At 39.3% G+C, this 25916-nt stretch overlaps 1 protein-coding gene across 3 annotated transcripts in view; it reads left to right on the top strand.

Annotated features, from left to right (window-relative positions):
• Positions 1-4662: 4662 nt before the first annotated feature.
• Positions 4663-25916, top strand: part of strip2 (striatin interacting protein 2) — a 31771-nt gene continuing 10517 nt past the window's right edge. The window contains exons 1-13 of one of the 3 annotated variants that reach the window (XM_044021704.1): positions 4663-4803; positions 4916-4973; positions 5727-5914; positions 12719-12788; positions 15020-15094; positions 17956-18090; positions 18964-19084; positions 20817-20885; positions 21080-21186; positions 21294-21421; positions 21895-22083; positions 22896-22946; positions 24722-24954. In XM_044021704.1, coding sequence (XP_043877639.1) covers positions 5804-5914; positions 12719-12788; positions 15020-15094; positions 17956-18090; positions 18964-19084; positions 20817-20885; positions 21080-21186; positions 21294-21421; positions 21895-22083; positions 22896-22946; positions 24722-24954 — 1289 coding nt within the window. In that variant the 5' untranslated portion in view covers positions 4663-4803; positions 4916-4973; positions 5727-5803. Of the gene's footprint in view, positions 4804-4915; positions 4974-5594; positions 5915-12718; positions 12789-15019; positions 15095-17955; positions 18091-18963; positions 19085-20816; positions 20886-21079; positions 21187-21293; positions 21422-21894; positions 22084-22895; positions 22947-24721; positions 24955-25916 lie in introns of those variants that run through there. The other 2 variants (XM_044021702.1, XM_044021705.1) reach the window with 2 other exon arrangements.

Below are 25916 nucleotides of genomic sequence, written 5' to 3'. Positions count from 1 at the left end.
CGTGGGAGGGGAGGGAGGGGGGAGCTCTGGCTGAGCCCGAAGAGAAGGGGGTTTGCAGAGGGGGTCATAGTTCCACATACACCCGTGGCAGTCGTTTTATTTATTCACGCTTTAAAACAATAATAACAACGTTAACTCTAACTCTGCAGAGCTGCTCCTGCCATTCTCTACTTTCTATCTCCCCCCTCGACTTCTTCTCCTGGGAGATTTGACTTCCCTTCTGCTTGGCATCACAATTATCATATTGTCCTAAGACGCTCATTTGTGTGTCAACCTGTATGTATACCTTTCATCCTCTCTTCCCATTGCCAGATCTTCTATTGTTTAACTATTATTAAAGATGGAATTATTGATGCTAAAATGAGATATATACTATATAAACAAACTTGATTAAAAAAGAAAAGAAAATCTGTGTGAATGAAGGTGAACTTTGAAGATTTAGTGACAGACACTTTTCCCTGTCCCTCTTTCTTTCTTTTTTTGGTTATTGTCTTTTCTTTTCTACTTGTGATTATGTTTTTGTGTTGTTCTGTGAGGGCGGGGTTAGACCTGATGGGTGGGGTTAGTTGGGATCTCAGGGTCCAATCATATCATATGTCTTTTAATTCATCATTTCATTGAGTCTCACTGTTGTTTTTTAAACACTTTTTATTACGCGTCATTCTCTCTCTCCTGATCAGCCTGTAGTTTGTTTGTTTTGTTTGTCTGTTTTCTTTAGTGCGACTGGACAGTGGGCGGTGCTTCCCGCCCGCCACTCAAAACCCTGCAGTGAAACCATCTCATTGGCTGCTTCTCTCTCAGCGTCCACGCAAAAACGCCAGTGTTGTCATAAAAAAAAAGTATTTCAAGCCAGTGGGAGCCGAACGTTTCAGTTTGTCTTTTTCCTTTCCCACGAGAGACGATACTGTATTAGAAGCACGACAGGCTGTCGGATCATTGCAAGGGTTATACTGTATATTTAGATATTTATATAGAAACTTAGATTTTTCTATCTTTTCCTCTCTTGCACCATCTGTCATACGTTTTTTTTTTGTTTTGTTTTTTGGAAAACAAAAAATCCTAAACATAAGCAATTAAATGTTCTAATAATGCGTGTACGTAAAACCTCGTTTTTAATACTGTGACAGGCGTGTTTTGTTTTTTTTTTTCCTCCAGAGAAACCAAATGTGCACCAAGTTGTTGCCAGTCTGGTACTATTTTTGTTTTGAACATGGGTCGTCTTTGCAAAAAAAAAAAATAATGGTGCTGTGTAAATTTACGACACTGGCCATACACAACACGACTCGTTGGTACTCGCAGATACAGTCGAGTGATTCAGTCATCTGAATCTCACTATCAATTATTTTTCCATCCAAGAAATCAGTGTGCATTTGCCTGTAAAGGGATTTTTCCTATGTTTCTTTCCATGACATATTTTCTTCTTCTTCCCTGCACCTGAAAGACTTAGATCCTTACTCTATAATGAGCTGCACCGGTTGTCATCCTCGACGGCTCTTTCCCCAGCTGACCTGATGGGTGGAAATTAGAAAATCCCTGACCGTCATTTCTCCTGACAGCTGACACCTGAGCCAGTGTGTCGTCCCGCTGGGAGATGCTTGTCGCTTCTACTCTCGCAGACACGGGATCAAATGCTTTAACACATTAACTAAAAATTAAACCATTAAGTTCACTGTATATGGGGGGGTTATATAAAATAAAAAAAACCTTTTTAATCAGGTTGAAATGGCACAAAAACCTTGTTTACCAATCGAATAAAATTTTATTTGAAGTACAAATATTCCTACACATGTCCTGCAACTTTGTATGTGTGACGTCACGAGTGTTCAATATTTTCTTAACATTCTAATGCTAGGTTTCTTATCTTGGCTTAGCATGTTGACTGCAAACAGCGGAGAGTGCTAATAACGTAGTAAACTGTACAGTAAAGGAAAAAGGTGTGAATTACCATGGAAAAATAGTCATTAAGTGAATTATTATTTATGCCAAATTATTTTTTTGCACTAAATAAAGGAAAATCTAACCTAGTATTGGTGAGTTGTAGATGTAGTGGTAGCAGAGTTGCTCTCTTCCCCCGTTTTCAGTTTTTATGCTAAGCAATCAAGATTTCCAGACTATTTATTTAAATTTGGTTGACATTTAAAGCAAAAAAAAAAGTTCTTCTCAGATACCTGCTTTATATGAAGTGTTGAGATCTGATACTGTGCCACAGCCCATAAAACCTCAGCACCAGTTGAGAATAGTACTATTCTCTGCCAATGTTAACAATAATAATAATAATAATAATAATAATGCCTCTCCTCGAGCTGTGGAGAATCTCCCTCTCTTTACGCGGTGTGACCTGTCGTCCAGTGTTGTTCTTCAAGTCCTATTTCCTTGCTTTTGTTTTCTGTGTAAATGTGTCAAATATGTGAGTATGTGTACCTTTTTAATGTGTGTTTGTGTGCGTCTGTGTGTGCACTTCCCTCTCATGTAGGCTTAGGTTGCTTCATTACCAGCTGCCTCAGGATCCTAGCCTGTACGTTAGGGGAAGAAACTATTGTTTTATTTTTCCTTTTCTTTTTTTTTTTAGTCAGTTGCAAGCTGACCAACACGTGGGTGGGGCAGGGGAAGACACCAGCATCATATGTGTATATACGTATTATATACAGATATGACAACCTTTAAAAAGTATAGGAAGGTTAAAAAAAAAAAAAAAAAATTGACTCCTGTATTTATTATTGTTGTTGTAAATCCTAACACACAGCAAACTGGCAATGATCACAAACATGTTTTAAGTTGTCTAATAAAGGAAAAGAAAAAAAAAAACTATGTTTAAATATCACAAGTGATAATGGTAGATAATGAGCAATAATTTAAAAAAAAAAGAAGATCTGTAAGCCTAATGAATAAAGACGTTAAAAAATTGTAAACTTTAACTCCTTTTCAGTTATTGCTCACCTGCTTCTCCCTGATATACAGACTAATGTGTGTCTGTCCAGTGTGTTTTCACAGCGGGCTGATTTTGTGTGTTTGTGTGTTTGCAGCTGCTGAGGGCAGTCAGAGCCACAGTGAGCTAATGTGAGCCGTCACACACAGGGACGTCTCCAACACACACACACACAGCTGTGAGCCTTCATGTGTTTCTCACTCACACAAATCTGCATCACAGGATGACTGACAGAGAATTGGACGGGCCAAGGACTAAGCAAAATAACTGGCTGCTTGAGGCCCCCGATCACATATTATATACATATACAGTAAATGATGTTTTGGTGGTGTCCTTGTTTAAAGGAATACTTCACCGATTTGTATTTAGCTTTATATTACTATGATAAAAAAATGTGCTTCCCTTCAGGTCTGAGACTTGGTCTGAGGCTTGAAACTGCAACGCCAATTCCTCAATTTTAAAAAAAAATCTCTTCCACAAGAGATAAAGTGTTGTATACAGCTCCGAGTGTCCACACGCACAGATAATAAGTTTCCCCCGAGGTGAGTCAATTACCAATTTGCCATCATTCGGAGAATCTCGGCGCTTATTGGCCATCGTGATGGCGTGATTTTTCACAAAGAATGAAATACCTAAACTCGCGTCCGGTGTGGAACACAGCATTAGTGCTTCACTTTGAATGTGAAAGTGCAAATTAATACTCTATTACTCTACTTACATTAGCATCAACAATAGTCTGGGGTGGTGGGAGGGAGGAGCTTGGGGCCCCGTAAAGACGTGGGCCGGCCCTGTTTACAATCACTCTAAAATGTTATGTCAGTTGTCAATATAAGTAATTATCACAAAGGTGAGATAATCAAAAAAAAATTGCCGCCAAGGAATGTTGTCAAAACTAGGTCATCAGTTACGGACAAACAACACATACCCCGATAAACAGAAACAATTCACACGTCTGAAGTAAAAACATTCCTAGCAATTGAAGTTTATTGTATCATAATATACCGTATATTGCTATTGAATTATTGCCCAAACTGTAAGTAGCACTAGAATAAACTCCAGTAGTGTTGTAATTGTTGCTCGTTCAAGGTCATTTAAATACCATATTTATTTGCAAATAATCTATATTGCTGTTGCATTCACAGCTTTACACATACAGGCCACATTATTAGGTACACCTGCTCTGCTCTACTGGGACTTTCACTCACAACCATTTCTGGAAAGCTCTGAAAAAGAGAAAGCATCCAGTGAGCAGCATTTCTCTTGTTGAAAAAGCCTTGGATATTCAAAGGAGAATTGTCCAGATTAAAGACAGGAAGGCAACAAAAAACTCAAACGCTAATTACTAATTGTAGCTGGGCTACAGCAATGGGAAAACAACACCAGGTGCCAATTTATTGGCCTGTGTGCCTAATAATGTGGCCAGTGAGTGTATTTTTACAGTGAGTAATTATTTAATGTTGCACGCACTCCCACTGTGCCTGCTGTCCGGCCATGTGGTCACATTCTCACAAGCTCACGCCTACATTCATCTGTACAATCCAATCATGTCATAAGTGGATTGTAGTCACAAGTGTGTGTGTGGATTTGTATTTCTTTGCATCTTCAGGACCTTTTCTGGCATAAACACTGACCTTGACCTTAACTAGTTATGGTTAAGGTTAAGTGATAACGCTCTGTTTAAGCTGTCAAAATGAATGGCACTGCAGTGTGTGTGTGGCAGCCAACGCACCCACCCTCATATCAAAAATTCACTTGCTCCACAGAAAGGAGAGAAGCAGGAGGTGAAGCTGCTGCAGACAGGAGCACCTCCACCTTCATCAAATATTCAAACAGGAGCTTCAGGATTATAGTAGCAGGGGGTCTCCTCTCCAACAATGGTATCATTGCAGTTTCCTGTACATTGCTGAGCAAAAGATTTAAGGTGTTCTCACCAAATTGTCATTGCTGTGGACTAATGTGCTCGGCTGTTTTTTGTTTTTATTTTTGCAGGGCAACCCTCTGATCTCAGGTCCCATGGTAATTATCTGAAATATAACATCAGACAAAGGTATGGGGATTTTCACGTAGTGTCCCAATAATGCATGTGATTTGATGTCACTTAAATTTCCAGCCAGTGATATTTAGGTGAAGCTTTCACTGTGCCTTCTTATTTGTTCATTTGGTACGAAAGAATCTCAGAATTCTGACTTTTTTGTCAGAATTCTGAATTAAATCTTCAATTCTGACTTTAAATCTTGACTTTTTTCTCAGAACTCTGACTTTAATCCTGACTTTAATCTTGACTTTTTTTCCCCTCATAATTCTGACTTTTTTTCCCTCAGAATTCTGAATTAAATATTAAATTCTGACTTTAAATCTTGACTTTTTTCTCAGAATTCTAACTTAAATATTGACTTTTTCTCAGAAATCTGACTTAAATCTTGACTTTTTTCTCAGAATTCTGACTTAAATCTTGACTTTTTCCTCAGAACTCTGACTTTATCCTTCGAATTCTTTTTTTTCTTACATGAGGCCCTAATACCGTCTAACAGCCAGCAGATATTCAACGTGCACAATTGTGACGCTTTTATTAGTTAGTGGCGGTCAGCTGACGCTCCTCTCTGCTGTCAGGACTCTAACCCCGCCCTTTCGGGGCGCACGGGGACAGCGAATCAGGCGCTTCGGCGAATGAAACAAACCTGGGGAGGAGGAGGAGGTGGTGGCGGTGAAGTCTGGAGAGAGAGGAGAGAGACCCTCAACTCCTACTCCTGGTGCCGCTTCTCTGCTCTGTCAGCTCAGCTTCTCCTCTCCTCCGCCACAGGAGAAGGTATGCGCCACCAGCAGAGGAGAAGGAGGAGGGAGTGAGCGAGCCGCTGCCGCCGCGCCACGCGAGGAAAGATGCAGGCGGAGGACATGGAGGTCCCTTTCATTAACAACCTGAACGACAACGGCGACAGACTGAGGCCGAGGGGGAAAGATGCGTTCAAGGATCAGCAGAAGGAGTCGGAGGTAAATCCGGGCTACTCTCTCTGTATGTGTGCGTGTGTGTTGTTGCTGGGGAGCTTTTCGGACCAGCTAAATGTCCCCCCGTTTTTCTCACAGTGCAGTGTGAGACTCTCCTCTTGTCTCCTCTTGGACATGTCCACATGCTCTCATGCAGACAGACACCCTGGTGCTATTTTGGAAAAGCCTCTGCTATAAATACCCGGCAGCAGTAATCCTACAGTGGTGAAGGAGGCAGGTGGTGAAATGTGACCACAGCAGCTCCAGCTCCACCAAACCCCACCAAAACCTTCATTCAGGTCCCTTTCACTACTAAAAACCAAAAAAACTTCATTCTCTCATGTCTCCTGGTCATTTCAGGCAGATTCCCTCAACAACTGTCCACTGCAGCTGTTATAGCAGCTGTGGGTTGTTGTTTTTTTGTATTATGGTGTGTTTTCTGTCATGCTCAGCATCACTGAAATATAATCCATCAAATATAATCATCAATGTCAATTCTGATGATCCACCAGTCGTGAAAGTGTTCATCAATATCCACCAACAGAAAACCTGTGCAGTTTCAGTCTTCATTTGATAAATATGCTCTCATTAATTCAACACAAATATTGCACAAATAATTACTAATGTAAACTAATGTATTATTGCTTAAAGATAGTGGCAGTAATGTACTGTGTTTTTTTAGTTTTATTCATTATTTGTGCAGTAAAGCTGTGTGCAATAACAACAGATGAATTAATTAGACCATATTTATGAAATGAAGCCTGGAGCTGCAAAGGTTTTGCTGCATCTGTCATTTTAATACATTTCATTGCACAAATAGTAAATAAAACTAAAAATAAAAGAAAAAAAACAGTATAGAAAGCCCTGGTTCTCAAACTATGGTACATGCACCACCAATGGCACATGACTTTCCTCTGGTGGTACTTTGTGATCAGAGTGCAGCTGAGGAGTTTTGACTAGGGCTATGAATAAATATTTAATTGCGATTATTTTGACAGGAATTGTGATTTCACGATTACATTTGAATAAGATTTTTAGAATGATGACTGTGTGATATTTGTGCAGATCTTTGAGATTCAAAGATGTTCTCTTCAGTCTGTAGAATATGTAAATGTGTATTGATCAAAACAATAATGAATATAAAATGATGTTTTGACACACATTTTGGCTATATTGTATATAGTATTGCATTCATTGTTCAGCCCGTAGAAATAAATAACATAATAATATTAAATGAAATAATCATAATTAGAGTTCTAATTTCACATATACATATATGTGAGGATGATGAGAGACTAAATGTCGAGCTCACTATTTTCTCAGGTACTTGGTATAAAAAGTTTCAAATCATTAAACCAGCCCCTCCATCTGAATATATTGCAATAACTCACAGTTGTTGTATATATAATAAAATAATATATGTATTATTTTAAAAAAATTAAAGTGTTTACACACACTTTAAGATATCAATATAAAAGACTTGCATGTCCCCGAAGGGCCGTTTCCTTTCAAGGTCACGATCAATAAAACTCACTAACATCACTGCTATTAAACGTGGAGTAATATAATTGTAAATTATCTGCCACTGGTCACCATAAAATGTGTTGTTAATAAAGGATTTTCCCCTTCTTTAGAACTGCCACTTAACCTTTATGGACTAGATTGAAAATGCAGTTGTTTCTTTCTTTCTTTTAAGTCAAGAAATTTTAAAGATCCAATTCAATTCATTTAATGAATATAAAGTGAGAATTATTACAATCACAATTATCATAATGCATTTTCTTGTTCATGGAATAACCCAAGTTTTACATGTATCATTAAATTGCCCAACTGTCAATAAGTTATTCAATGTTAAATTATCATTTCATTCATTATGACAATGTCATTGGTAAATAAGTCTAGCCTTAGCTTCTGATATGGTTGGCGCTATTATTTGTTGTTATTCATTAATTTTTTTAATCTTTATGCTCATTTTGCATAACATCTACCATTTTATGGGCAACAATGACACATATCACGCTGTCATTTGTGTTTTATGAGTCAAATCTTAAGCGTCTTGCTCTGCTCTGAGACGTGAAGGTTTAAGTTCAGTGGGACAAAGAAGAAGGCTTTTTCATTCCGGGGTCATTCAGTCCAGATGCTTTTTGTCCAGGAACAACACGCGCCACTGTCTTTTTTCCATTCAGCAACACATTGTATGGTTTTAAGGAGAATTGGAGCATATTCACGTCATTGTGAGAGGAGAGATGGTGATGGGGTGGCTGGGGTTGGCTGAAAGCTTTTATCAGATCCATAATGAGTTGATGTAGCTGCTGATACTCTCCGGCCTCGGCTCGTTTCTGTTTAACCTCAAATCTGAGTGGATCGTTCATGTTTGTGAAGTGACCGGAGCAGCAGGCGTGTGTTGTGTTGTCCCAGTGGCATGTGTTGGCTGGAGTGGGTTGGTGGTGGTTTGATGTTGTGCCCGGTGTTTGCACACTGTTGTGGTGCAGAGTGAAGCTGTGCCATGTTTTAGTGAGAAAGAGAGAGAGAGAGATCCAAGTACGTTATTTATTTATACTTATATTCTCGCAATAATTTGTCACCCATTTTTTCAAATGTCCTTAGGGCTCAAACAATTACTTTATTAATCGATTCAACTATATTGATGAATTGTTTTTTTCATTATTAAAACTAGATTTGTGATCGTTTGTGTATATATATATATATATATATATATATATCACAAAGAAACCCTTAAAACTGAATCACTTTGGTTTTTGGACAAATCGAGACATTTGGGAATGTCGTCATATCCAGGTTTGAAATGTTTATGGACCAAACAGTGACTCGATTCATTGAGAAAATACTTGCTAGTTGCAGCTCTAGTCCTTATTACATTTAGCAATGTTTGCACACGCAACAATTAGTGATGATGAATTTTCCGCTATTTTCCAATTCCCTTCCTCTTGGCCGTGGACTGCCCGTTGACTTTGTCATATTTAGCCATTCACATACCGTTTTTGTTCGTCAGGTTTTAGTCAACAAAGTCTCGTCATTTTAGTCTAGTTTTAGTCAAAAGAGAACTCGAGGCAGTCAATTTTAGTCTTTTCTTACTAACAAAAACATTAAAGTATTTCTGATTATCATTTCAGTCAAATAGTCTTTCGCACGTCTCAAATTTTCATTAAATTCTGATTAATTACCTGATAAATTCAATGCAACTCAATGATAAAAGTGTCTGGTTTGCTGATTTAAGAGACACATTTACACGTGATCTGACTTTAGTATTTTATTTTGAACAAACACAATTCAAAACGGGCGACGTGTCCAGGGTGTACCCCGCCTTTCACCCAATGTCAGCTGGGATTAGCACCAGCACCCCGACCCCCGCAACCGATGAAGCGCATGAAGATAAATGAATGAATGAATGAATTTTAAAGTGGTATTCTTGTAGTTTCATGCTGCAGCAACGGCACGTACCGGAAATAAAGCTGCTGCGGCACATGATGAGCTCATTCAGAATATTTTGAAGGCGTAACAGCTCGACATCTGTCTCTTTATTAATGCGTGTTAATAAAGTCAGTGTTTTAGGACATTGGCGCCGTCTCGTCATTGTCTCGTATTAGTCATGAAATAAAATTAGTTTGTTTATGAATATACTTCAGCTCCTCTCCTCTGGTAAAATCCCTGTGCCACCAACAGGCGCACGTTGAAAGTGAACGTGGTGATGATTAGAGGAGTGACTGAGAGGTTTTCTGTGCTGTGGAGGATTTAAAAACACTTTTGATAAAGATCAGTCACTCAAGTGTCCCCGGAGACTCTGGGGCTCTTTATTAAACCTCTGAAAGACGAGGCAACGTGTTCCAATAATAACCAATTATTAAGTGTCAGTTTTGATAATCGGCTAGTTGCGTCATGTCATTTGTTAGTGCGACTTCAAATCGAAGTCGCACTTGTGAAACACGACACATTTAGTAAATGAGGTTGCAAGGGTTGCAATTAATTCATTAAATGTGTTTGTGATTGTTCCACGGGCCATGTAAATTAAAAATGTGATGCAGGTAAGTCACTTTAATTGTTTAATGTATTAATTTTGAAATATCTGTCGATATGACTCATATTTTACAACATTAGGCTAAATAGGCTGCTACCTTCTGGACTTTTTTTACATTTATTTACTGCTTATACTTATTTTGTTCAATGGAGAAAATGTATATCTACGTCTGAGTAGCCAAAATATTATGTTTATTTCACTACAGAAGAGATTAAGTGACGTACACACTTTATATCGGCATTGGTTATTGACCCAAGAACTCCTGATATATCGGCATATCAAATATCGGCAGAAAAATCCTAATAAACAGCACTTTGGTCAGTTTCTTGTCCAGGAAGTTGTACCATCATAGCTATAGCACCTGGTCACAAAGTATCCGTGTCTTTCTCCACTCCAGAATTGTCTGTAATCTTCTTGAATTATCTGCACCCGTCGCTCTCAAGTGGTTTTTCATTTCCTGGTTTACCAGCGCAGTAATGACATCAAGTCACATCACTTTGGCTCGGCGTCATCCACAAACAGGCGGGCTGACGTCCCGGCTGTTTTTGGCTGGTGCTGACTTTGTAGCAGCGGGTATTTATAGGCGACGACAGCGACGCATGACGTCTCGCTGGCAGTTATTTAAACCAGTCGAGCTGAGTCAGAGCACATCCTTATTTACAGAGGAGGGCTGCGTCTTTCACAGGGCGGAACACATCTAACGCTCCATAGCCTGCAGCTAGTCAGAGATATTCTTTAACGCTCATTAACAGGAGATGAATTATAATCATCCCTTTGTGGGGGAGGGGGGGATTTCATCAGTTCACATCTGAATAAGATAAAGGGATAAAAACCAGGAATGTGTTTCAGTCTGGATGATACTATTTAAGGCTGCAACAATTAATCAATTACTAATGATAAACTTACTAGAGAATGGGATCTTTTTAGCAACTTAGATGAAATTATGACCAAGGAATCAGGAAAATTAGACAATGGTGTATTGAATTTGTTCACCTCAATTTACAGATCTGGGAGATTTACACTTTAAGAATCTTTAAATTTTCCCTTTCTACATTAAAAATAAATGGGAAAGAGAGGGAGGTTTGGTTATGTCTGAAGAGAAGTGGCAAAACGTTTGTGAGTTACAATGGAAAGAGGCATCTTCACACAGTTGGAGAGAATTTGGGTGGAAAAATGTAAGATTTATTTTATTAATCCCGCTCAGAAGAGACATCAAAGGGAATGTGTGGTTCAGATGTTGCCAGCCGTTTGAAACTCCCCTCTCACTGGAATGACATTCATGACTTTTTGGAATCTACATTTAAAAATGTACTCCATAGTACTGAATGTGTATTATTCTACAGCAGATATACATTTTTAATGAGACTGTTACTTATAGGAGGTGGTTACAAACAGATGCAAAAATGATGAATGGAATCTACATTATGGAGAGACGAACATTCTGTTTAAAACGAGATTCAGTGAAGTTTTAGTATTGGTGGGTTAAATGGGTTAGATAGATATAAATGTACTTACTTTGACAGATCTATTTTTATGACTTTTACCAGTTGGAATGCATAGAATTCCATGACTGAGGAGATCGCTATGGAAAAATGTGGTAATGTGACATCTTCTCTTCAGATGTTCTTATTTTGGTCATTTTAATGTGAATTTTTTGGGGGGGGGGCAACAGATGGGAGGAAAGTTTTGCTTTCTTTTAATTGTTTGTCACATATAGACATGTATAGAATATATGTGATATGAAAGTATGTGAGTTGGTTTAACAGTTGATGAATGAGGCCTGTTTTTCATATGCGACGAAATGCATGGGCACATGGTTTTTTTTTTACAATTACAAGCTCATGCTGAAGTCGGAGCGGAGAGTGAGTGAGGGAGCAAGACTTTCACCAGCTAATTCCTTTCTTTGGAATGTGATGGGTGTTTTTTTATTAAAATTTTACACATTCAATTCAAAAATCTTTAAAAGGGACTGTATATGGGTGAGTCAGACAGGATTTAAGCCCCTCATATGAAATATTGATGGTTTTCTCCATTTGAGATGATCACAATAATAAAAATTCTCCACCATTCACTTATTGTTGCTGCTTCTTGTCACGATGAGCGATAATATATTGTCCCAGGTTTTAATAAAAGCCTAGTAAATATATTTATTATGTTTTTTTAGGGCTCTCTAGTTTCTACTAAGTGTTTGTAAGGGTGCTAAGAAATTAAAATAACGTTAATCAAGATTTTGATTACTTCCTTTCCTTATAGTCTTGTTAATGTCAACACACATCTTATTTGTTTTTATAAGCTGGCTATAAACATTAAGAAGTGTCTTCCAAAAGACAATTGTTAGGGTTAATTACTTGTACTAATGTGTTTAAAATGTTAACAAGCTTCTAACAACAGCATATGAGAGTCTTAAAAGCCTTGGTGAATGCATTCATTTTGCATTTTTAATAAACACTGTAGAGTTGTGTTTCCCCAGACAGCGCCTAAAACTGTGAGTGAATATGAGGATCCGAGTCTATGCTGCCTGGAGATCCAGCAGCCAATCAAAACTCAAAACACTCACAATCAGGCAAAACTGTGAGTGAGCCTGAAGCGTGTGTGTTTGTGTGGGTGATGTGTTGTAGGTGTTAACACAATGTGAATATGGTTGAATGTCTGTTTGTATGTGGGTGTCGGGACATCTGTGATTGGCTGAGCTCACTGTTATCCTTCACTGTATGCTCATGGTAATGTGTGTGTCTGTGTGTGTGTGTGTGTGTGTGTTTGGCCCTTATTCACAGAGCTCCATGGACTCTCCCAACCTGGAGTTTGAGTATGGAGACACTGACACTCTCACCGCTGAGCTTTCAGGTAAGAATGAACACCTACCATCTTGACTTGCAGAGATAAGCATGTGGATGGATGTCATGTCCTGATTTAGCGGCACCATGACAGTACCAACACTCGTATACAGCTGCAACTAACGATTATTTTCAGAATCTATTAATCTGTCGATTATATATTATCTCGATGAATCAATTATTCGTTTGGTCCATAAAATATCAGAAAACCTTAAAAAATGTTGATCGGTGTTCGTCAAACCTGGAAATGGTGATGTTCTCAAATGTCTTATTTTGTCCACAAAACAAAATTATTAACTTTTAATGATTTCTTTGTTATCCAGAGCAAAGAACTGAAGAAATCACTCACATTTAAGAAGCTTAAACAATCGGAACTCTTGTTTTAATCATGAAAAAAGATTCTAAGATACGATACATGTTGCATGGTCCACGATATCAATAATATCACGATACAATGATTCTGTGATACTCAATATATTGATAAATACGTCACCATATCTGTCTAACTCAGGGGTGTCAGACTAATTTTAGGTCAGGGGTCACATACACAGTAAACCAGTCAAATAATTGCATGATAACCAACAAGATCACCACATTTTCCCCTTGTTTTACATTTAATGAAGTATCTTTTTACAAAAACGTATTATGAGCAACCTGAAATTCCCTGCAATTTCAGTAATATTCTGCAAAATGTGACCCTTTTGACACTCCTGGTCTAACTGAAGAAAACAAAACATCCATTAAAAGTTAAAAGTTTTTCTATTTATTCACAACATAGTGAACAACGTGAATGAAGCATCTCTTAACGTAGCTTTCTCCGCCATTATCCCACTGTAAACTCACTCAGACGTCAAGTAGCGACTCCCGGTGAGTGAAACTGAAACTGTTTACTTATGAGCGCCTTCATTTATTAATTAAAATATCGGTATTTACCCTGGCGCATCGATTATCATATTGCATGAGAAAGGATGATGAACATAATTTACTAAAATTGACGTCATCGGGTGAGACCATTAACTGCTCAGGGAAATGTTTGCTGACGTTATGAATCAAGCTCATTTTCACATAGACTTCCATTTGAAGATTTTAAAAATGTGTCCTTTCGGAACAATGACGACATTGTTGTTTTTTTGTTTTTATTTGACCGCTCACTTCGTGCAACTCTCCAATTGTTTTTCATAAAATGCTCAAAAGGCCGAGAACAAAACGTTCCGGGCTTGACATGTTTTTCAGACACGCAGGACACGTTGAATGACTAATGTTGTGAGTAATCGTAAACACTGTGATTATGAATTCAGAACCCCCCCTGGTGACTCCAGCGTCTGTGTGTTGGGTAACATGTCCTGTGACTTGCAGCCTGGGGTTCATAAATGCCAAGAGATGCATAAATAAATAAATGACAGAAGGGCACAAGTGTGAGGCTTGTTTCTTATTTTTTTTTAATTTAGTTCAGAGGCAACAGATGTGCAGAGAGAAAACAGTAAATAACGATTGTCTCTCTGGGAGATTTGCCAAGTGCTGGCAAACACAGACGGACTTTGCAGTGACCGCTCATGTGAATCTTGGAATGGCGATGGAGAATTTGTGTTGGTTTTTACATGGAAATGCTCCTAAAATTTCAATTCTTTTGAACCTTCTCTTAACTATTCAGTTCTCTAGCTTCATTTTTTAATGCTGCATTTATGTAAATCTGTAAAATAAATAGTGAAAAGCACTCGACGTGTAAAGTCACAAAAGTGTGTGACAAAAGAAGTGCCTGTCTGCAGATATCTCCAGTTGCAGTTGTCCTAGTCACACAGGACTTGTTCTAGTCTTTCCTGTTCTGTCATTTTTGTGGTCGGGAGTTATTTATTTTTCATTTAACTGATCGTAGAAAGATAAAACTACCAAGAGAGGACAAAGCAGATTAATGTAATTAACTGTAAAAGCAACATAAGACGGACAAGAACTCTTTCTTGTTTCTGTTTGCTTTAAAAAAGGGTTTTTCCTTCTTGTGCTTCTTGTTGTTTTTTGGCCTTGTTCTTTTGGCATTTTGCATCTCTAATGTAACCTGTGACCTCCTTCCCTTTCTTTAAAGGAGGCAATAATGTTCCATTACCAGAGAAAAGGAGACATTTAAATGATTTCCAATGATTAACCAGAAAAACATTATTTTGATTGTTTTTTCAATCGACTTGACAATTGACCATCACACGTAATCAGCTGCAATTTTCTTTCCTGTTTCTAATTTGTCTCATATAGAGCTCTACAGTTACACAGAGGAGCCGGAGTTTGCCCTCAACAGAGACTACTTTGAAGAGGACTTCAGGAGTCATGGTACTGTCTTTGTGTGTCTGTGTGTTCCCGCCCTCTCTGTAAACACAAAATGGTGACTCTCTGTGTCTGACACACACACACACACACACACACGCGCTCTGCACTGCTGCACCTTATCAAACACTGAGAAGTCCACAGTCGTGACTCTTTATCTCGGGAACCTTGACAGCTCGTCCACCAGCGTGACCTCTGCCGACTGACACAACAGGACTGCGTGTCTTTGTGCGGCTCTGTGGTTACTGGCTCCCGTTTGCCGCCTGATAACAGAGAGGCTTAAGTGAAACGATGAAGGTTAACCAAACAAAATGTTCCCGTACAAGAATGTGTTTTTTCTTGAATGATAGAATAACGAAAGTACATAGTGAAATAACAACATTACAAACGGGACCAAATCGTACAATGTTTCTGTGCATTTTCTGACTCAGAAGTGCAAATTTGCTCCATGGTGTTTTCCAACTCAGTTTTTATTTTAAGCCGATTGATGTGTCACCACACATCAAAAGCTCTGCTCTTTTAATCTGTTAAAAAAAAAAAAACTCTGCTCAGGTACAGATTCATGTTTTCCAAGAACAAAGCTGCTTTTCCAACACGTGCTTTATCATTCATATTATTCATAAAAAAAAGTACAATGTTTCTTTATGGGATTGTTAAAAATTCTATGTTGTTCTCCGGGTTGGGCAATACGGCTTATAAATAATACTTTGATATTTTTAGGCTATGTCCAGAAATATGGAATATATCTCAGTGTAATCTGATATAAAGCTGGACACAGGCTGTTCCTCTGAGCTCAGGAAACTTTTTTTATTTTTAGAGCTTTGTGCCTCTCACAGGATAGTGATGATATCTTGTTTGCTTTAGTTTTAGATGATATCTGCTTGTGTGTTTCTTGGGCTTTTACATGTTTAGTAATGCATATTTACAAGTATCAGAAACAAGTAAAATAGCCAAATAGATACATTTGACAATAAATAATCAAATAGAGTTTTTCTTATATGATTTTATGTCTATTCCATGTATTTTTAATCAATAATAATATAATAAACATCATAATATTTTACTAAATGCCTCTACAACAGCCTTTAAAACAGGAAAAGACATCACAGATGTCATATCGTGATACAAAATCAAAGACAGTGTCTTGTCTCATGTCACGATATTGATATAATATAGATTAGAATATGAAATCCTAGTGATGCAACACGATCATAATTGTATTGTTTTTAAAGTTTAGAATTGTTTTCTTCTAACAAATGATTCATTCTCATTCCATGCTAAATGTTTCAGTAAAGATGTCCTCGATTATCAGACACCTCCTCTCCAAACTGAGTGGCCATGAATACCAGGATTAGCCTGAAGCTGCAGCTGCTGTTTTACAGAGATAGAGCACAGAGCTGCTTCTTTGCATTACAGGCTTTTCATTAGTGTGTCCATGTTTATGTGTGTGTGTGTTCAGTGAGTTGTCAAGCAGTTGGTCTTCCTGATTGACTCACGCTCTCTCTGTGAGTGCGAGCTGTACGGCGTATATCACGGTCGGGCCACTGACAGTTTTCCCGTTAATGTTTGTCAGCGCTGTCTGTAAAGCAGGCACTCGCATAAATTACAGTGATTACCGTCACAACACCTCTAATTAAAGATCCACGGAAGGTGAATGTCTGTCTGTTTGTGTGTCGCGAAAGCGCGTCTATGTGCCGAGTCGGAATCCAAGTGCACGATCACTGCTCCACTGATCCTGATCCTGTTAATGTCCACCTGATCCAATTCTCTGCATTCCATTTAGTTGTATGATTGTTTTTATTTTGTAGTAGCATGATCTGTTAATGGATGTTTGTGTATGTGCTGATAATTGACCTATTTTCCCTTTTTTGTGTGTGTCTTTACTTCTGTTTTAGCCGACTTTTAGCCCCACAACTCAAAAATAAAGCAAGAATTTGGATAAAATTTTCCAGGGATGTAGGTTACAGCACATGAAGAAATCTGCGACTTTATTTTCTCGTACATTTGCCACTTTTAATCTCATAAATCTGCGACTTTATTTTCTTATAGAATCGCCTCTTTTAATCTCATAAATCTGCGACTTTATTTTCTCATAGATTCGCCTCTTTTAATCTCATAAATCTCTGACTTTATTTTCTCCTGGATTTGCCTCTTTAAATCTCATAAATCTATGACTTTATTTTCTCGTAGATTTGCCACTTTTAATCTCATAAAATCTGCAACTTTATTTTCTCGTAGATTTGCCACTTAATCTCATAAATCTCGACTTTATTTTCTCGTAGACTTGAAACTTAATCTCATAAATCTGCGACTTTATTTTCTCGTAGATTTGCCACTTAATCTCATAAATCTGCGACTTTATTTCTCGTAGATTTGCCACTTTAAATCTCACAAATCTGCGACTTTTGTCTCAAAATACCCCCTCCCCTGGGTCCGTAAAAAAATTTTTTTTTTCCATACTTGGCATACTTGTTCCTCAGTTTTCTAAAGGTTTTTGTCACTCACTGTTTATTAAATAAATATATGATTTAAGGTTTTTAAAATAGGTTGTGGGATTCTAGTGTTTGGGAACGGCCGCTCTAGTTTATTAGTGTCTCTGTCAGTACTGACTCTGGTGCTCTTCTGTATCCCACGACTACTAAAGCTGATGCAGTCAGCCAGAACATAATGTGAAAGCTAATGATAGAAACATCAAAGCAGGATTTTAATCTTTCAGTTAAACATACTTTACCCCTGTATTTGAGTGTAGCCAGAGTGGGAAAAAATACACGTTTCTTGTATATACAACACAGCGTATACAACTCAGGATCATTTTGAGTGTAGGTGCACAAAGAGTGAGTGGTGACCCTGAAGTGTTCTCTCTGCAGCTCGAGGCAGGAGGTGGATCGAGTTGTCGCTGGAGGAACAGAGGGCGTATGTGATGAGGCTGCTGGATGCATTGGAGGTGACGGACCGAGACAGAAGGCTAAAGGTGGCCAGGGCCATTCTGTACCTGGCTCAAGGTATGAAGAATTCACACACACACACACACAACAGCCAGCAAGACAAAGCATAGCTGTTATTAACAGCGGCTCGGTTTGATTTTAGGGTCATGTACGAGCCATGAGGGTGAGCACGCCTGAATAAAGCCAGTACTAAATTGAATTCCGCCCTTAGTCAATTTCATTATCTTCACCTGTGACATGGAGAAAATTCAATTCATGAAAAAGATCCATGCACCGTGTGACTTCATGTGAGATATTTCTGCACTCCACTGAAATCTGTATTTGGAGTCAAGGTAATGAACTGCTTCATTCCGGTGCAAACATCTAATGATACACCAGTGAAGAAGAAAATATTCGGTACTACAGTTAGCCAGTGTGTTAACCCTTGTTTTTATAGTTTATTTTGGGTCTTTGTCACTAATAATCATGGTTACTCACTGCCATTAGCTGCTCTTAAAACCACCAAAGCTCTTCCCATAAAGCGTGAGAGCGTCAGCAGCAGAACAACAAATTCCCATGAACACCATGCTACTTACTTACTCACATCATCAAACTAGGTATTTTGTAATTATTTTGACTGTGAGTATTTGCTTTTATCTATGTTTACAATTAGATTTTTATTACAAATTGTGAATACATTTCTATTAACTGATGTGATGTGCTTGTAAAAGTCACTTGAAATCAGGCCTCCTGTCTAATGTACTTGATTCAGCTCATTTAAAAAAAATTATAAAACCACAAATTGTATACTGTATCTTCTTTAAACTATGTTGCCATGGTTTAAACCCCCCATATTTTGATACAGAGAATAGAATGCATTGTGTAATTCATTCCCTGTGAAGCAAAAACATTTCCCAAATCTTAAAAAGATCCCTTCGTCTTTTTTTACAGGAGTATTTGACGAGTGTGACACGGAGGTGGATGTGCTCCACTGGTCCAGACACAACGTCTTTCTTCTCTACGACATGGGCATCTTCACGGCGCTGCTGGAGCTGCTCAGCATGGAGATCGAGTGAGTAGGACTCGGTGAACGTGCCGGACGTACGAGTTATTACAAACTTTTTCTTAATAGTAGACGAGAAACACAGCCACATACGTTCTTTTAACATATTTAATGCCGCTTTACTGTCAATACAGACTTACTGCTGCAGACTTACTATAGAGCTCCACACATCACGTGCCTCGGTTCGTTTACACTGTTATGTTGGCAGGAGAATGTCGGCTGGCACCAGTGCTGGTTTCAAGCTGCCAGAGTTCACTGTGCAATTTGAATCCAAGGAGAACGATAAATATATCCCAGAACTTGACTTGACTATATCTGACCTCTACTATGCAGTCGCACAGTAAAGTATGTAAACAGACAGCACGGACATTATTCTGATAAAACTTTCCTACTCCAGAGACTTAGACATGCTAATAATATGTAACCCAAGCGACATATTAACATTCACCAGCGTTTGGATTCTGTAACTGATATGAAGTGATCACTGCACAAGGAATCAGTTGCCTGTCAGTTGTCTTCATTCCATCCTCTTGTTTTTATGGCGGTGATTTAACCTCGCTGTCTCTCGGGATCTTTGGTAGAAATAAGTGTTTGGCCATTTTGCTTGTCCCCTCCACTGTTTTAGTATTACTATCCATCATCTCTACCAGGTATGAAAACAGCCAGCGAAGAGACAACCTGACGTATTACCTCACATATATTATTGTACATCTCTGAGTTAGAACAGTGTGGTGCGGTTTTGGTCCCCACTGTTGCATGATAAGAAGGTGCGACATCAGCTACTGTACCAGAGCTCTATATTTCATATTTTTTTTTAGTAGATGGGACAGATGTTCATATTATGCCTTATTTAGAGCGTTTCTATTTTAATTCATTTCCACTGAGAACAATTAAGAAAGAAAGAGCGCTGCACTTAAGTGTAAAAAATGCTCTCAGGACTTTCTGTTTGGCAGCCGATTTAATGTAGAAGAAGATGATGGCTTTTTTTTTGGCCATATTTTAATAATATGCATGGGTTGAATATGATCACTTTTTTTTCACAAGCTTTATGTATTTGATATTTACTTTTTATAAATGATTATTTATAAATATTTAAAAGCACTGCTGTGCATGTGCAGAACACAGACTTGAGAGGGGAGAGAGAGAGACACCTTATTCACTTAAATATTTGTTTAAAGTGTGTGGTTCTGCGTCTTGACTGGATCATCTAGTCCGTTTTTTTTTTTTTTTTCAGGATTAAAACATTGAAAATTATTTACAAAGTGTGGTTGCCCTGAAGATGCTGAAAAAAGTGTGGGGCAGGCTTTAGTTGTTTTTTTCCCCCCACATTTCTCTAGCCGACGTTGCTCAGCAATCCCTCTGTCTGTTCCCTCCCAAATCCTTCATCTTCCATTTCAAAGCAAGAGGGGCTCACTCAGACGAGATGAGAGGACATTTGTGATGTTGGAAACACGCAGAGAGAGTAACTTAAAATGCTGGAACACACACAGACTTTGATCCACCAGCCAAACTGTCCCAATCCAAATCTTTGTTGTTACATAAGCTGCTCGTAGACATCATGGCACAGTCTGCCCGGTCACACACACACACATACACACACAAGGTTATACAAGAAAAACTGGACAGTCAGATGTGTAGTTTCTCACATTTTCTGTTTTTGACTGTGTTAATGTCATTTAAAAAAACTAAGAAACAATTAATATGTGATTTTGTGTGTGTGTGTGTGTGTGTGTGTGAGCAGCAACAGCCAGGCGTGCAGCAGTGCAGTGAGGAAACCTGCCATTTCTCTTGCAGACAGCACAGAGCTCAGGTGAGCTACACAAATGCATCACTCACAGTCTACTTTACCTCCTTCCATGCTCCCTTTTATGTATGCATTCATGTTCGTTTTCAGTTAAGGGAATTGATTTTTGACAAAATAGTCCACACACGCGTACGCAAAGCACATCCGTGTCTTTCCTCAGGTGAAAAATTACACATCATCAGTGTGACTTTCCGTTGCAGAGTGTTACTAAGCATCATGTACCTCATGGTGGAGACTATTCGAGTTCAAACAGAGGATGACCGGCCTGAGTGGACAGCAGCCAGAGAGGCCTTCAAGAACGAGTTAGGTGTGTGTCTTTTAGTGTCTTGGATGAAGGTGTGTCTTCACAGTTGTATTAATTCATTCATATACACAATCCAAAAAACCCACTGGCTTTGATCTTTGTCTCTTCAGGTTCACCTCTGTACAACGGCGAGCCCTTTGCTTTGCTCCTCTTCACCATGGTCACCAAGTTCTGCAGCATGAACGCGCCACACTTCCCCATGAAGAAAGTGCTGCTGTTGCTCTGGAAGACTATACTGGTCAGTGCGTCACAGACAATCATATAGACGCGTAAAGGCAACTGATTATCTGATTATTTTTGTTCCGACATCTAGCGAAGCAGGGGTCAGGTCGCCGTGACTCACTTCCTGCTGCTGTGACGGTAAACACTGAGTCTGAGAGTCAGATTAGTGTTGTGAAAAACTGATGAGACTGTAATTGACTAGCTTTTTTAATACATAATTATACTAGATACATGAATTAAAGACTAAATGGTTATGAAGACTTGTTGCTTTAAATGCTACTATACTGAGAAACACAGGGAGAGTTGTGTGGAGCATCATTGTGTAAACTCATTCGACCATGGTTGGAATATAACTTAGATTTCTACAGTTTTAATTTAACAAATGTCATTAAAAAAAATGTTATACATGCATTATTTTAGATTTACATCTCTCAGCCGCTCTTGACTGACCATAATCTGTACTCATCCCGTCTCCTTCCCTCTCTGCAGTTCACCTTGGGGGGATTTGAGGAGCTCCAGGAGATGAAGGTTCGGGGCCGTGAGCGTCTAAATCTGCCTCCGCTGCCAGAGAACAGCATCAAGGTGGTCAGAGCCATGAGAGCAGCGTCACCTCCGGCCTCGGCCATGGAGCTCATTGAGCAGCAGCAGCAGCAGAAGAGGGGCCGCCGCAGCCGCAGGGTACAACTCCCCCTCCTCATCCTCCTTCTCCTCCATCTTACACACACACACACACATGCAACTCTGAAGCCTCTTTCATACTGAAATGAATGGGTAAACCTGGGATTTTTTAACCTGCAGAAAAAAGTGATTGGAGTGATTGTTCAGCCCCTTTTTTCTTTTTTTTTCTACACCTGTGTCACCTGTGCGTGTGTGTGTGTGAAATCACAAAATGTGCCGGAAACAAAACGATGAAACAACACAATGAAGGTCAGTTGACGTTGAAGTGAATTCTGATTAAACCCATTTAAACCCGTGAGTAAATGGGTTTCTTGATCAGTGGGAATGGGGTGCAGTACCCTCACATACTTATTTAACTTCTCCATTTTGACAGAATGTGATATAAACACCACATATTAATTTCACTGCAAACTATATGAAGCCAAATAAATGAATCAGGGATTTGAAAGTGTGTCGAGTCCCCTTTAACTCTACAGTGTGACTGAACTATTATTACTAACATGTTTTTGTTATTACTAACCAACACTAATTTTTCCATAATTTGCCTTTTTTATCATTCAACAGCTTCGCCTGTTTCTGGTAAAGTGGATTTATTACATTCTATAACTCAACTCATTGCTGGGTCAGGTTTTCCAGTTGCGCCGTACAGTCATCAGCCCCTCGGGAATTCCAGCCCCTCGTTCCTCATAGAGAATGGACAGACTCTTTCTTTCTTCTTTATTTCTCCCTCGCTCCTTTCTGTCTCTTTCTGTCTCTCTATCTTTAACTGTCTTGTGATGTCTCATTGCCCCTTCTTCCTTGTGTCCCCACAGAGTGCCTTTGTTGATAGCTTGGAAGGAGACAGTCCCTTTCCCAAGAAGCAGGTCTTTACCCTACAAGTTCCTCTCTTTTCCTTCTGCATCGAGCTGGACTATTTTTGCACTCCCCCACACCCTTTGCCTCCTTCCTTCCCCGTCTCCCCCTTTTCTCTATCACCTTGCATTTGTTTCCCCCTTCATCCTCATTTCGTTGTCCTCCTGTCATTCCATCTCATCCAAAGCTGTTGGTATACTCGGACACTTAACGTTATTTGACTTCAGACGATTTACTCTTGCATGCTGATTGAAATCTGATCTGAAATGGATCAATTACTCAAAAGTTGAATGCTCTTGAGTGATCTTGGTGCAGCCTTGCTCTCCGCCTCAGTTCATCACTTAATTTGCTCCATCTACATTTTCTCCTCTTTTTCGCCTCCATTCCCATCTTCATCCTTACACCCTTCACCCCCCCACTTTTCATGCACTTTCTATATTTCCTTTCCTATTGCCTCTCTCTTTTCCTCCTTTTATGTGCTTATTCTCATTTGTCCTTTTCTCCTCCACCCATCACATCCTTTCTCTCACCCTATTTCTTCCTCCTCTCTCCTCCTCCTCCTCCTCCTCCTCCACTGTGGTCACTGCTCAGTTCAGGGCTGTGGGGTTTGAGAGACAGGACTGGCTTGCTGGCTATTGTCACTGGCACTGGAGCGGTCACTCTCCAGTGTCACTTCAGACATCTACAGTAGTAGCATTTCCTCCCCCAATGTAGTTTTCATCGCATCGCTGCTGCGTTTGGCCTCAAATATCACCTTGCACCGTCTCTTGACTCTGGACTAGGGGGTCAATGTCCTGCAAATGCATTCATAGAGGAGGTGAACTGAGATCCTAATGAACTCTATCTCTATCTAGCGGATGTTGTATTTGGGTTTTTTTGTCCACTTGACCTCTCTCTTAAATGGATGTCATTGAAAGCAGCTGTCCCCTGACCCTGATGAGAACAACACTAGCTTGAACTCCTCATGTAGCAGAGAATGGCTTCTCCATAGAGAATGGCTCACAACACACTTTCTCCTCCACCTCTTTCTCCCTCCCTCCTTTCTCTCCACCATGCACACTCGCTCTACTCCTCACTTAGTCCAAGCCACCACTGTTGCGCCATACATCAACTGCACTAGCTCCACTAACGTCCAGAACGCTGACTCATGCCTGATGCTTGCACTATTGTCACACTCATTCATTAGAGAATGCGTTTGAATTTTGACACTGTGTGTATGTATGCGTGTGTGTGTGTGTGTGTGTGTGTGTGTGTGGACTAGGATTAAAATAGTTCAGTCTACAGTCATAGGCCTTGCTTGCATTTTGTTGCCTGTGTCATTTGAAGATAAAGGTGTGGTAAGTTGAATCAGTCACGTTTGCTTGCAGTTGCTGTGAAAACACAAGATGAATGTGGCATTGACTTGAACTGCCTTTTCTGGATTGATTGATTGATTGATTTATTTGTCTAGTGAAACGAGGACAGTGTACATTGATGTAAATATGCCAGAGTTAGCCACAAGGCTAATTTTCATCTGCAGTCCCTGGACAGATGTAACGGTGTCAGCCTAAAACAGAATATAAAATTGAACTTACAAAACCATACATTATACGTAAGAACAATAATAAAATAGACAGCAGTCCTGGAATATTTGGTTGAAAAAGTAGGTTTCAAATTGTATTCTGGGTTTTATACTTTTATGGGTTGTATAGGTAAACCATGAATGATGGTGAATTGAAACTCTAGTTACAGAGTCTCATTATAATCATACGTTTTCCTTCTCTCTCTCTCTCTCTCTCTCTTCCAGCCGCTGGTCAAACAGGACAGCCTGGACACGTACAACGAGCGGGATCCTTTCAAGAACGACGACGCCCGGGAAGAGGAGGAGGACCCCGAGGACACGGACAGCGGAATCGAGGGCGAAGTGGACCCTCTGGACCGCGACGTCATCATCCAGCCCCCGCCACCTCCGCCTCCTCTGAGACCTCCAACAGAGAGGGTCAACTTCCCTAAGGGTCTCCCCTGGGCCCCTAAAGTCAGGTTAATCTCTCAGCTTTCAATAGCACTTTAGGGTCTAAAATGAAAATTGGTGAAATAATGATTTTAAAAAAGTGTCTGGACTTTTTTCAAACGATTAAAGACTGAATATTTTAAATTTACTTCTGCACACATATTGCCACTGCAATTTTGCATTACACTCTCATAAAGCAGAAAAGAAATGAGAAAGAAAAGTTTTTAAAAGTGTATAATAGTGAATTATCAGTTAATAATCAATTAGTTGTTGCAGCCCAGACATTAAAAAGTAAAGTGATTCAATTGCAATTTGCTCATTCCAGTTTTCAGATGGTGTTATGGATTTGAAAACTACCATAGCTCATATATTGGCATCACAAGCTGTTAATGTGAAAGCTTTCTATTAAACTAACACCAGCAATAATTGTTCTAGCTTCTAAAATTATTCCTGGCACGGAGCACTTAGCTTTTACTCCACAGGCTAAAAACCTTCTGGTTATGTTTGGCCACCTGCCACTTTGACCAGCACATTAGGCAAAACTTCGCACATACCACCAGGATTTTAACGCCATGATTTCCTGGCAGCTCCTGTCAGAATCCCGTCCTGATTCTGTACCACCACTTGAGTGTTTATGACTAAATATAAGCGACAATCTCACCTCATCCAGCAATATGCTCTCCATCTGTGTTTTTACACACAGTGGGCAGTGTGAGTGTCTTTACACAACATCTATGAGAGGACATTTTATATTATTTATCATGCCTTCGTTACTGGCTAATTTATGTATTGAAAGTGTCTTTATTGTCTTTGGTTTGGAGAGATGACACAGGCTGATCTGTAGGAGGCAAAAAAAAAAAAGCAGCAGCACATTGTAGAACATCCAGAAAAAGTGGATGTAGTCTTCTGGTTTACCAGTTAAGGATAACCTCCACCACCTGGAAGTGGCTATCTTCGATTTAATATCAATCACTAGTTTCAAGTCTTCTTT

Source organism: Solea senegalensis, linkage group LG3 (assembly GCF_019176455.1).
Source record: "Solea senegalensis isolate Sse05_10M linkage group LG3, IFAPA_SoseM_1, whole genome shotgun sequence".
NCBI lineage: Eukaryota > Metazoa > Chordata > Actinopteri > Pleuronectiformes > Soleidae > Solea > Solea senegalensis.
Note: the sequence above shows the minus strand (reverse complement) of the source record. Positions and strands in the feature narration are given on the sequence as shown.